This window comes from Fusarium odoratissimum, assembly GCF_000260195.1.
Source record: "Fusarium odoratissimum NRRL 54006 unplaced genomic scaffold supercont1.18, whole genome shotgun sequence".
Classification (NCBI taxonomy): domain Eukaryota; kingdom Fungi; phylum Ascomycota; class Sordariomycetes; order Hypocreales; family Nectriaceae; genus Fusarium; species Fusarium odoratissimum.
This window is the reverse complement of record NW_022158777.1, coordinates 471,906-481,827: the sequence shown is the minus strand read 5'-3', so window position 1 is coordinate 481,827 and position 9,922 is coordinate 471,906. Positions and strand designations below refer to the sequence as shown.

General features: G+C 48.8%; 4 protein-coding genes across 4 annotated transcripts; 2 read left to right on the top strand and 2 right to left on the bottom strand.

Annotated features, from left to right (window-relative positions):
• The first annotated feature begins 114 nt into the window (after window positions 1-114).
• FOIG_10496 (uncharacterized protein) lies at window positions 115-1,810 on the top strand. The gene has a single exon (XM_031210837.1). It carries the CDS (start codon window positions 631-633, stop codon window positions 1,603-1,605), a length of 975 nt encoding a protein of 324 aa, XP_031059548.1. The 5' UTR covers window positions 115-630; the 3' UTR covers window positions 1,606-1,810.
• On the bottom strand, window positions 1,709-3,816 carry FOIG_10495 (uncharacterized protein). Its single transcript, XM_031210836.1, has 4 exons — window positions 3,592-3,816; window positions 3,430-3,540; window positions 3,192-3,370; window positions 1,709-3,098 (listed from the first exon to the last, which is right to left on the bottom strand). Exons 1-4 carry the CDS (start codon window positions 3,685-3,687, stop codon window positions 1,985-1,987), a joined length of 1,500 nt encoding a protein of 499 aa, XP_031059547.1. The 5' UTR covers window positions 3,688-3,816; the 3' UTR covers window positions 1,709-1,984.
• Window positions 3,817-4,666: 850 nt separating this feature from the next.
• On the top strand, window positions 4,667-6,999 carry FOIG_10494 (uncharacterized protein). Its single transcript, XM_031210835.1, has 2 exons — window positions 4,667-5,157; window positions 5,209-6,999. Exons 1-2 carry the CDS (start codon window positions 4,749-4,751, stop codon window positions 6,906-6,908), a joined length of 2,109 nt encoding a protein of 702 aa, XP_031059546.1. The 5' UTR covers window positions 4,667-4,748; the 3' UTR covers window positions 6,909-6,999.
• FOIG_10493 (uncharacterized protein) lies at window positions 6,987-9,226 on the bottom strand (the record flags this gene model as incomplete). The annotated part of the gene is made up of 3 exons (XM_031210834.1): window positions 6,987-7,057; window positions 7,112-8,237; window positions 8,282-9,226. The coding sequence occupies 3 exons, from the start codon at window positions 9,224-9,226 to the stop codon at window positions 6,987-6,989; spliced, it is 2,142 nt and encodes a 713-aa protein (XP_031059545.1).
• Window positions 9,227-9,922: the final 696 nt, after the last annotated feature.

Here is a 9,922-nt window from a genome sequence, read left to right as displayed (position 1 = left end):
CGAGCCCTGGCTGGAGCCAAAGTCCCAAGAATTGAATTGGGACGAAAAAAGAGGAAAAGGGGGGGACGGGCCAGTTAAGCCTCAATGCGCTATGTAACGGTCTCTCCGAAGCATAAAAACGCATGTCATCAAAGCGCTAAGCGGAACCCGGACATTCCGACCGTCAGCAAAAGAAAACGAGAAAGAATACGTATGCAAACACGAAGGAAGTGAGGCAAAAGTCCAACGTTGCTTCTGCAGAAACTATTTAAACACACAGCCAGCCTCTTGATAGCCACAAGTTTCCGTTTGCGGCTTTGCATCATGAGTTATTGGGGGAGGACTGCGTAGGGAGGGAGCCATACCCGCTTTGGTCATCAATCTGACGTTAGCTACGGGGCGCTAGTACCTGATTGTAAGCAGGGATGAGCCCCGTAGACTAGCAAAGCCCCGGCAGTTCTATGACAATGTCCGTCACGAACTCTGTACAAAAAGGACAGCAACACTTCAAAATATACTGCTTTCTCTGTCATTCTATCCTTCAACTCGCGGTGACCCTGTAATACCCCGCAAGTAGGTGCTACCACATCTGAGACCACCATATCCTATCCATTCATTCTCTAGAGATCATCTTCACGAAACACCGCCAAAATGCCAGGCCGCACTTCCCCAACTCCTAGTGTCATGACACAAGAAGCCTACCGAAAGCGAAAAGAGGAGGAGAACAGCGCAGACGAAGAAGAGAACATCAACTACGATTCCGACGACGATGGCAAGCCAAAGAAGCAAAATGATCAAAGAAAACGTCAAGAAGCTCACCTCGCTGGGTACCGACAACAAATGATGAAGACGACCGAAGGCCCGCCATCAATAGAACACTCGCGCATTCCCTCTATACAAGGCCCATGGATGAATATCCCCGACGATGATAGCGATGACGACGTGCCGCTGGCGATGCTGCAGGCTCGAAGTCAACGCGATCGCATGTCTCGCTTAGCAGGTGTTCGATCAAACCCCAATCTCCGAGCTTCCGCGCAACAACACATGATGAGACCCGGTTCGGCGCAGGGAAAGCCCGATAACGGTTCACATCTGCGCTTACCATCCTTCGCAACGAATCTTCCTCAAGATCCTTTCCAAGACCCGTTTCAAGATCCATTCCAGACGAAGAAGCCGATGTTTACGGGCGGTTTAATCAGTGTTATTGCAAACGAGGAGCGAGCTAAAGCTTCGCGGCGGGGAACGCCGAGTGCTAGCTTTCAAGCACCACAGAACCCGTTTGCTTTGACGGGTGCATCGCCATACATGCCTTCACCGTATGGCGCGCCAATGCCGCAGCAATTATCGAGACCGCAAACACCTTCTGGTCAAATACATCAGCAAATACCCCAAGGCATTCAGGACCAGATGCAGTACATACAGACGATGGCGTTTGGCGCGCAACATCAGTCTAATAATTCATGGGGTAGCATCCCGCAACGGCCGGGAACGAGTGGTAGCGCGGCTCCGGCGGTGAAGCCTGCGCTGCCGGCTTACGGAGGGTATGCGCAGTCTATTCCGCCGGCGGAGAGGAGTAACGTTGGGTTGCCCAGTCGATATAGGGCGGTGTCGAAGCAGAAGGCGTAATGAAAGTGAATAGAATGATAGACTGGGGGAAGCGATATGATACCTGATGCGGAGATAATGCGATTCATAGACTGTACCAAACATATATTTTATTTGTCTACTGGGAATTTGGCGTTCAAAATGCATGATTAGATAGATATACACGGCCTGTATAATATAATTCTTCATCATTGATCATATATGAGTCTCAAATATCGTCATGAACTATCACGATCTGTATCACATGTCCCAAACCCATGGTATTCACTATCATAAGATAAAGACAGTCTGGTCGCTTAGCGCACCTCGAAAACGCTCAACGTCATGCTATTTTAGCGAGAGTAAGCCAATCACCGTCCATTTCCATTCAGTCACCCAATTTTCCGACAATAACCCGCTCCTAATCGACCGGCGAAACAGTAAGCATGAGCCTTCTCCCGCGCGGAGCTATATTGAACCGATCCTCCATCTCCATCTCCCAATCCTTCATTTCTTCCGCAACTCTAAACCTCAACCCTGATCGCATGACCTCGCTTACAGCCCAATAAAGCTCCTGCCACGCAAGATTCTGGCCGATACAATTTCTCTTACCAAGACTAAACGGTGTGAGAGCAAATTTCATCTCTGGAGTCTCGGCGAGCCATCGCTCAGGGATGAATCTCTCTGGGTCCGGGAAGACTGAGGCATCATGGTGGTGAAGCCAATTCTGCATTCCGACAACCGTGCCTGATGGGAGAGTGTACTGGCCGAGCGTCATAGGCTCAGTGAGTAGACGAGGTAGGGTTGAGATGATTGTTGGATGAGCGCGGAGGGTTTCTTTGATGATTGCGTTGATGTATGCGTTGTTTCTGATGACCACAATATCATCATCAGGTATTGCCATTACTTCCGTGCGCAATCGCTCCTGAATAGCGGCGTTCTCCGGCTTCGAGAGCTCGTACAGCAAGTATGTCAATGTCGACGATGTAGTACCCGAGCCAGCAAACATATAGCCCATAGCTTCCTCGACAAGCTCTTCATGAGTAAGTTTGCGCCCCAGGTATCCATCAACCCCAGTCGCAAGAGGTGTAAGCAAATACTTCTCATCATCCGTACTCTTCTCCAGAAAGTGATCGACCATCTCATAAGACTTCTCCCGCCAGTAATCTCGTTTACGATATGAGTCACCAATGGCGCCTGGCAATTTGGAACCGATGTCAAATCTGGCTACAAAAGGAAGGGCGCCGTCAAAGAGCAATGTAAGGGCGCTTCCATCCATTGCTTGGAGTAGTTTGAGAGCAGCTGCGCCATTGATGTCGTTGGAGAAGTCTTTTGCGAAGCCAGCTTGGCATATTACCTCAAGGCTGAAGAGACCGCATAGTGTGTAGGCATCGACGGGAGATGATGTGCCGCTTCTAAGCCGTTGCGCGAGACGTTGGGCATTGCCTTTTATCAAGGGATCGAGCAGCGCAACGGACTGCAGTGAGTATGGGGGACTGCTCATCTTTCTTCGTGCAGCATGTTGTTGGACATTTCTATTATATCAAGTCAGATATGATATCAGGCCCTACCATATGAAGCCATTGGAGAACGTAGGACGAGGTGACAGAAAGGAAAACTATACTCACATCATCTGGAAAATATTGTCTTTACCCACAAAGGTAGCAGCTTCATAGAAGTCTGGGTTTTTAATCATTCCCTTGGTATTGAGATAGATGGTGCGCAGGTGTCTCCAGTTACTGATTGATACCTCATTCGGACCAGTTCGTACAACAGGACCGTACTTCCTGTGTAGTTCCTCCAGCTTCTGTATTCCGGTTCTTGTATCAGCATAAGCTCGAAGGGGATGGTTGAAGATGCACATACGTAAACGCGACGGCCTTGTATGGTACTCAGCCAAACTGTTGCTCCAGTGAGCTTGGTAGAGGATGGCCCGGGGACATGTCGAAGTGGACTGAAGAGTAAACGACGGATAATCTGCAAAGCTCTCGATTAGACGGTAATATGAGCGGAGAGACGGTGACTGACTTTAATTGATAAATAAAGCAGACATAACGATAGTGAGAGCACTGTGAGGAGAGCTTCTCGAGAGAAGTCCGAAATGTTATCAAACAAGCCGCTCATGCCGATAGGTAGGAAGATTATAAGTGAGAAAGTCGAGACTGCTATTGAATTCTAAGGCTAGGCTCTCGATTTATACAGTTGATACTTCAATTACCGAGTAAGCGAAGGCATTTATAATTCAACATCGCTTTTCATCTTCTTAAATAATAGGAAACTCAGAGGTCTTTGCGGGGTTAAATAATGTGGCCCACTGGCTACTCGGCCCCTCATGGCCATGAAGCAATCGGGATGTGGAGTCCCGCTCTCACAATTGAGTCAGTTCTCTTCGACCAAGGCATCCTCAAGTTCCTGTGCTCCCGCTCTCTCCTCCATCTATCTCGACTTTTAGTAGATCTCTTTCGTACTAGATAATATCGCATTTTGACTCTATCTAGCATAGAATCCATGATAGAATAAGCATCGAGACACGCGGCAGACCACGGAGATAGACAATGCCGCCTTCAACTCGGTCACTTTTAGTCTTCCCCGAATCTAGTGTTACCCCGCAACCCCGGCATTCAGTAAACGCCGGCTCAAGCTGAGTGCGTTTATATTGACATCTAAGTCCTTTGTATCATGATTCAATTGAGGCGGTAATTTGCGATCAAGATGTTCAGCTTCGTGCCTACTCATCGGCTGAGGTGAGACCGCCTGCAGATACTAAGCCGAGACTGATCTTGAAGTAGCAGTCTGCACCTGCTGCTACACGATTCAACGCGAGATGGTGTATAAGCATAGCGTTTTCTTCAAGTGAAAAGTCCTTCACTCTAGAAGGAAATTGCTAAGATTAATGGCTTTGGATTCTGTTCGGATATAAGAATAGAAGTTTAGCTTATGTATCAAAGCTGGAAGGGCTTGAACACTATACGGCCGAATCTTGACGTTGCAGTGACACTCTTGGCAGAAATTCCTTCACGATGCCCGGACTGACTATTCACCCGTTCCGTACATGGATCAGAAGAGGGGTGCTGAACTCCTTTCAAAACATGTCAGATTTATCGTTTGGAGATAGGAAAAGAGCATGAAGAACAAATCTGACTCCATGACCCTGTTGGTAAACCTATCGTCTAAATCGGTTTGCGATGTCCACACCTCCTATCTCGCAGCTATGCAAGAACTGCTCACAGGTTCTCGATATCGACTTTTTGCTGGACCATAACCCCATCAACAACAAAGGCTACCGCCCATACGATATGGACAAAACCCTGTACCGATTTGAAGACACTTGGCCAGAACTACCAGGCTTGGCAGCTTCCGGCGACTCTGGCTGTGGATTATGCAAATTAATTCGAGACGCTTTTGCTTCACAGTCTCCTTCGACCGAGTACAAAGGGCCCGTAACTGGCTTGGTGTCAAGGTACGCGACATGGATTCATGAGAAGCCTAGGAAAATTCTCGATTACTCCGTAAGGATATACGGTGAGTCGGAAGGGTATGTGGACTGGTCTACGGTAACAGGGTATGCACAGTTCTTGCCCTGTTCTGATGATGGTATGCACGTGCTTGGCTTTATGAAGTGAGGGTGTACTGATAGAGAGGTAGATGAGATGCCCTTCCTGCTTCCTCCTCCTGCAGAGATTATGTCAGCTCAAACAGTGAACTTCTTGAAAAGGTCCATTGACCAGTGCGAATCAACCTGTCATCCACGGGAGCCTTCTGGCTCAGTTCCCTCGCGACTTCTCGATATATCGGATTATAAAACCAGGGGACGGATCCAACTTGTGCAGACGGAGAAGTTGCCAAGAGTCAAATACGCAGCGCTAAGCTACTGCTGGGGAAATGCAGATGATGCAGCTTATCAACCGAAGACGAATTCTGCCAATTTATCAGAAAGGCTCAATGGTTTTGGTATCGACACTATGTCTCCCGTCGTTCGCGATGCTATCATCACTTGTCAAGCCTTAGAGATGCGTTACTTGTGGGTTGACGCGCTCTGTATTCTCCAAGGGAAAGCTGATGTCGCGGACTGGGACATAGAAAGCCAGAAGATGACTGACATCTTTCGCAATGCATACATCACGATTTGTCCATCGTCGTCAAACAGCTGCCGGGAAGGTTTTCTAGGTCAACGTCTGGTGCACCCTGGCATTCGTGTCAAGACTCCGATAACATCAAACGCTATTTTCCAGAACGAAAGCCGGGAATACTCTATTTTGCCATACTTTGAGCATGATAAGGATACACCCTCCTTCATTAACAGCCATGAGTTTATAAATTCGAAATGGTACAGCCGCGCTTGGGTATGGCAGGAAGTAAACTTTTCAGCCCGTCTCGTCATCTTCACACCTACGTTTGTCTTTTACCGGTGTCCAGAGACTCTGCTGTGCGAGAATGGCGCTAGAAAAGAAACAACAATAATCCGAGAAGGGTTAGGAGAATATCACAGTAAGCGATATCAAGATGCACAGCCGTTTGCATTCTTCAGAACCTGCGTGGAAGATATCTCAAGCAAGGACATCAGCTTCGAATCAGACCGTTTAGCGGCAGTGGCAGGTGTTGCCAAGCAAGTTTCTCAAGTGACAGGTAGTCAATATGCTGCTGGTCTCTGGGTCAAGGACATTTATAAAGATTTGATCTTTGAGAGAAATCTTCGCTCGCGAAACAATCGTGACAAGGGCGGACTCGAGAAATACATCGAGTCATTGAGGACCAGACACTCTGCGATAGGACCTACGTGGTCTTGGCCTGGACATAGAGCCGGAGTCTGTTGGGACTCGAACTTCTCGTCGGTGGATCACGAGACTCTGCAGCTTAATTTTGCAGATTGGAGATATGAATGCAAACATCTCGATATCACCACTGACAAAGTAGGCGATAACTTGTTTGGTCAAGTCAGCCGGGGTACTTTATCTGTGACCACTAAAATGGCGTCTTTGACTGAAATTGCAGCACTTCACAACGGAGACGATGATGGACTAATCAGAGAGATGTTGATTACGCCGGAGTATACAAGTCAAGTCGCTTGCGGTATCAAATGGAACTGGGATGTTGACAACGCGGAGACTTCAAGTCATCTGGCAGATAAGATCTTGGTCATGGCATTCTCCAGCTGTTTGTATGGACGCAGTAGCATCAGAAACATGTATGGATTGATGGTGTATCCGGCGGAGAAAGAGGGCGAATATTACCGAGTAGGATCCTTCGAGGCAGAGAGTGCTGCTGATGATGATGATGATGCCGACGAGAATACTGGGGTTTTTATGGCAGAGGAGTGGAAAGAGAGAAGTATTGTAATCATTTAGAATAGAACTTTATTACTTGCATATCATAAAAGACGACTCTATAGCTGCTGGAATACTGAACTGAAAAGCTGCTAGTAGCTACTGAGCGCCAAGGAACATGTATCGCACACAGCCTGCATCAATGTACCCTCCAATACCGCCATTGTCGCCTACGAGTCAACCCATTAGTATACAATCAGTGAAACATGGGACAGAGTACTTACAGCCTGCATAAGCCTTGACAAATAAATCTTTGCAAAGCGGGCCATCCTTTCCAAGCGGTGTATACGGGTCCTGTGACTCAACAGTCGTCTTACATCCCTCAACCCACGAAACCTCATAGTAATAGAGATCGCTCTTCGTTGTACCAGAGACAGGGCTGTCGGACTTCATCTCAACGGGCAGGTTGGCCTCGCAGTAGGCATCTGCCAAGGCCTTCACGGCGCCTGGACTAACGTCCTTATGATCACCGCCCCTGTTCTTACAGAAGACTGGACCTAACTCCAGAGGTGTGATCTTCTCCTCTGGTGGTGCTGGAGCTTCGGTAGGCTTGGTCGAGACCCATGATGCGCAGTATGTGTTCTCGACGCATGCCTGTCCTCTGCCACCGCCCCCCTGAGCGCACTGTGTGTTAGTCGCTGTCTCAGCGCATGAGCTACCGTCAGGAGTAGAGATAGGTCCTGGAACATCGGTAAGTGTTGGGAGACCAGTCAAGTGAAAGGGCGGTGCTGTTGTCGATGTGGTAGGCATAGCGGTGTACTTGTAGGTACCGCATCCAACATCAATGGTACCCTCGAGAAAGCTGTTCTCAGAGTCAAAGCACTCATCGCCAAAAGCGTACATCGAATCACCACAGGGAATCTGGCAATCGCCCTTTGAACCGCTCCAGTCGTATTCGAACACCCAGCCCTCGCAAGACTCAGCTCGTTCTCGGAGCATATGTCTTCTCATGTTGAGCGACGCACGTTTCTCTTGAGACCCGCTCTCAGCATCAGCTCCGGTGAGGTTCTTGCTCAGTTCATCGCCCACATGTCCATTAACATCGGCACAGAACTTAGAGTAGATGGACATGAAGCAATCGCGAGGAACATCGTCGCTGCTCTGTTGTTGGCATTGAACATCCGGGTGTTGAGCGTCGTTGATAGAGATGTTCTCATCGTCAAAGACCTGCTGGAAGTAACGAGAGGTGTCGTCTTCGATCGCTTCCATTGTAGGAATGGCCTCGTTGTCGGCTGGCACTTCGCCAAAGAGGACGGACTCCTCGGGGAAGATGCTGGTGGTGATGGTGGGGGTCTGTTTGGCGGGGCAGTCGATGGGCGCAGGGCACGTTACGTAGGCGGTACTATAGCTCTGCTGTTAGAATACTGACAGGGGAAGGGTTCAAAGCTATAGACTTGCCTGGTATATGTCTCACTTTCTGAGTAGAAGGAAACGGTCTTTGTGCATGGCGCCGGATCTTTTTTCTCACAATCATCTGGTTCATTGGGGTCTTGAGGATCTTGAGGGTCCTTGGGATCTTCGGGGTCTTTAGGATCAGGATCCTCTGGATCTTTAGGATCGGGGTTCTCAGGGTCCTTTGGGTCTGGGTTCTCGGGATCCTTCGGGTCTTTAGGGTCATCGGGGTTCTTAGGATCGTCCGGGTTTTCAGGGTCCTTGGGATCTTGAGGGTTGTCAGGTTTCTTGGGATCGTCGGGAGTGTCAGGAACCTTGGGTACATCAGGAATCTTAGGAACGTCTGGGATCTTAGGGACATCAGGGACATCTGGAAGGTCTGGAGTCTTAGGGTCGTCGGGCTTCTTGGGATCATCAGGCTTTTCCGGATCATCAGGGTTTTTAGGATCATCCGGCTTTTTGGGGTCGTCAGGCTTTTTGGGATCATCAGGTTTGTTAGGAACTGGAACCGGTACTGGTACAGGTACAGGAGCGCCATCAGTTGTCTTCGGATCCTCTGGTTCATCAGGCTTCTCAGTGGTGACTGGAGCCGGTGGATTTTCCGGCTCGGTTGTAATCTCCGGCTCTTGCGGCGCTGGTGCCGCTGTTGTTGTAGCTGGAGGGGGAGGGGGATTATTGGGTTCAGCTGTTGTTTCTGACTCAGGAGCTGGTACAGGCGTGTTTGGGCCCGCGGGCTGATTTGGCTGAGGATTGGGGACGATGGGGGGAGGAGGATTCCGATCATCAGCTGGGATCTCTTGTTCTTGCCTTGCGACAAAGACTCTAGGATAGACTGGGTGCGTGAACACGGCTGCTCCAGAAGAGGTTTCTGATTCAAGGTTTGCACCGACGGCTGTAGCACCTAGCCAGAGTACTGCAATGGCGCTGACCTTCCAAGGTACCGTCATGATGGCGGTTATGTTGACAACGAAAGACAAGAGGACGATGGACCAAGAACGGCCTAAAAGGTAGAGAGGTGAAGAGTGTGATGCCAAGTAAAGCCTGATGATATTTGGCAGCTTGAGTTAGATTATTATGATATATAAAACTCGGAACGAATGACTTGGAAGATCTGGTAATGTTGTGATTATTGGTGGATAGTAAAGTACCCTTGCAGGAGCTAGACTGCCTCATCCAAAATTATCCAAGCTCAAGGCAGCGCAAACAAAGTAAGCCGTAGGATCTGCACAGCCTATGCCCCAATTGTGGCGCTTATTTCGGAAGTACAACCCGTTTTGGCATCTCAACTCCAGTTCATGATCGATCTTCTTCACTACGGGAGTTTATCTCCCGCCCGCAGCGGGATTCCGTGCAGAAGGATTAGAAAGCATGAGCTTGCTTACATGTTAAAATTAAGAGTAAGCTTGTCTTCAACTGTGCTCGTGTTAGCGTCAAACGTTAGCTTTAAAAATAATCCGACGGAGCTTTTCGAGGCATTTCTTATAAACGGGCCAATCAGAGGCTACAGAGTTGATGGTAAGCCGTAAGAAGGCCAATCATGAACGCATATAGTCCTTGAAGGTTTCTAGGTCCGAGCCGCACAGCCTCAGCATAGCCCTACGGATCCATATCTATCTGTAACGCTGGATCTGTTTACGGCAATT

Bases quoted from the DNA above. Each gene is read 5' to 3' on its own strand.
- FOIG_10496 (XM_031210837.1), top strand. From the start codon at position 631: ATGCCAGGCCGCACTTCCCCAACTCCTAGTGTCATGACACAAGAAGCC.
- FOIG_10495 (XM_031210836.1), bottom strand. From the start codon at position 3,687: ATGAGCGGCTTGTTTGATAACATTTCGGACTTCTCTCGAGAAGCTCTC. The intron at 3,541-3,591 runs GTCAGTCACCGT...AGAGCTTTGCAG, and splicing joins TGCTTTATTTATCAATTAAA to ATTATCCGTCGTTTACTCTT. The intron at 3,371-3,429 runs GTATGTGCATCT...ACCGGAATACAG, and splicing joins TACAAGGCCGTCGCGTTTAC to AAGCTGGAGGAACTACACAG.
- FOIG_10494 (XM_031210835.1), top strand. From the start codon at position 4,749: ATGTCCACACCTCCTATCTCGCAGCTATGCAAGAACTGCTCACAGGTT. The intron at 5,158-5,208 runs GTATGCACGTGC...ATAGAGAGGTAG, and splicing joins CTTGCCCTGTTCTGATGATG to ATGAGATGCCCTTCCTGCTT.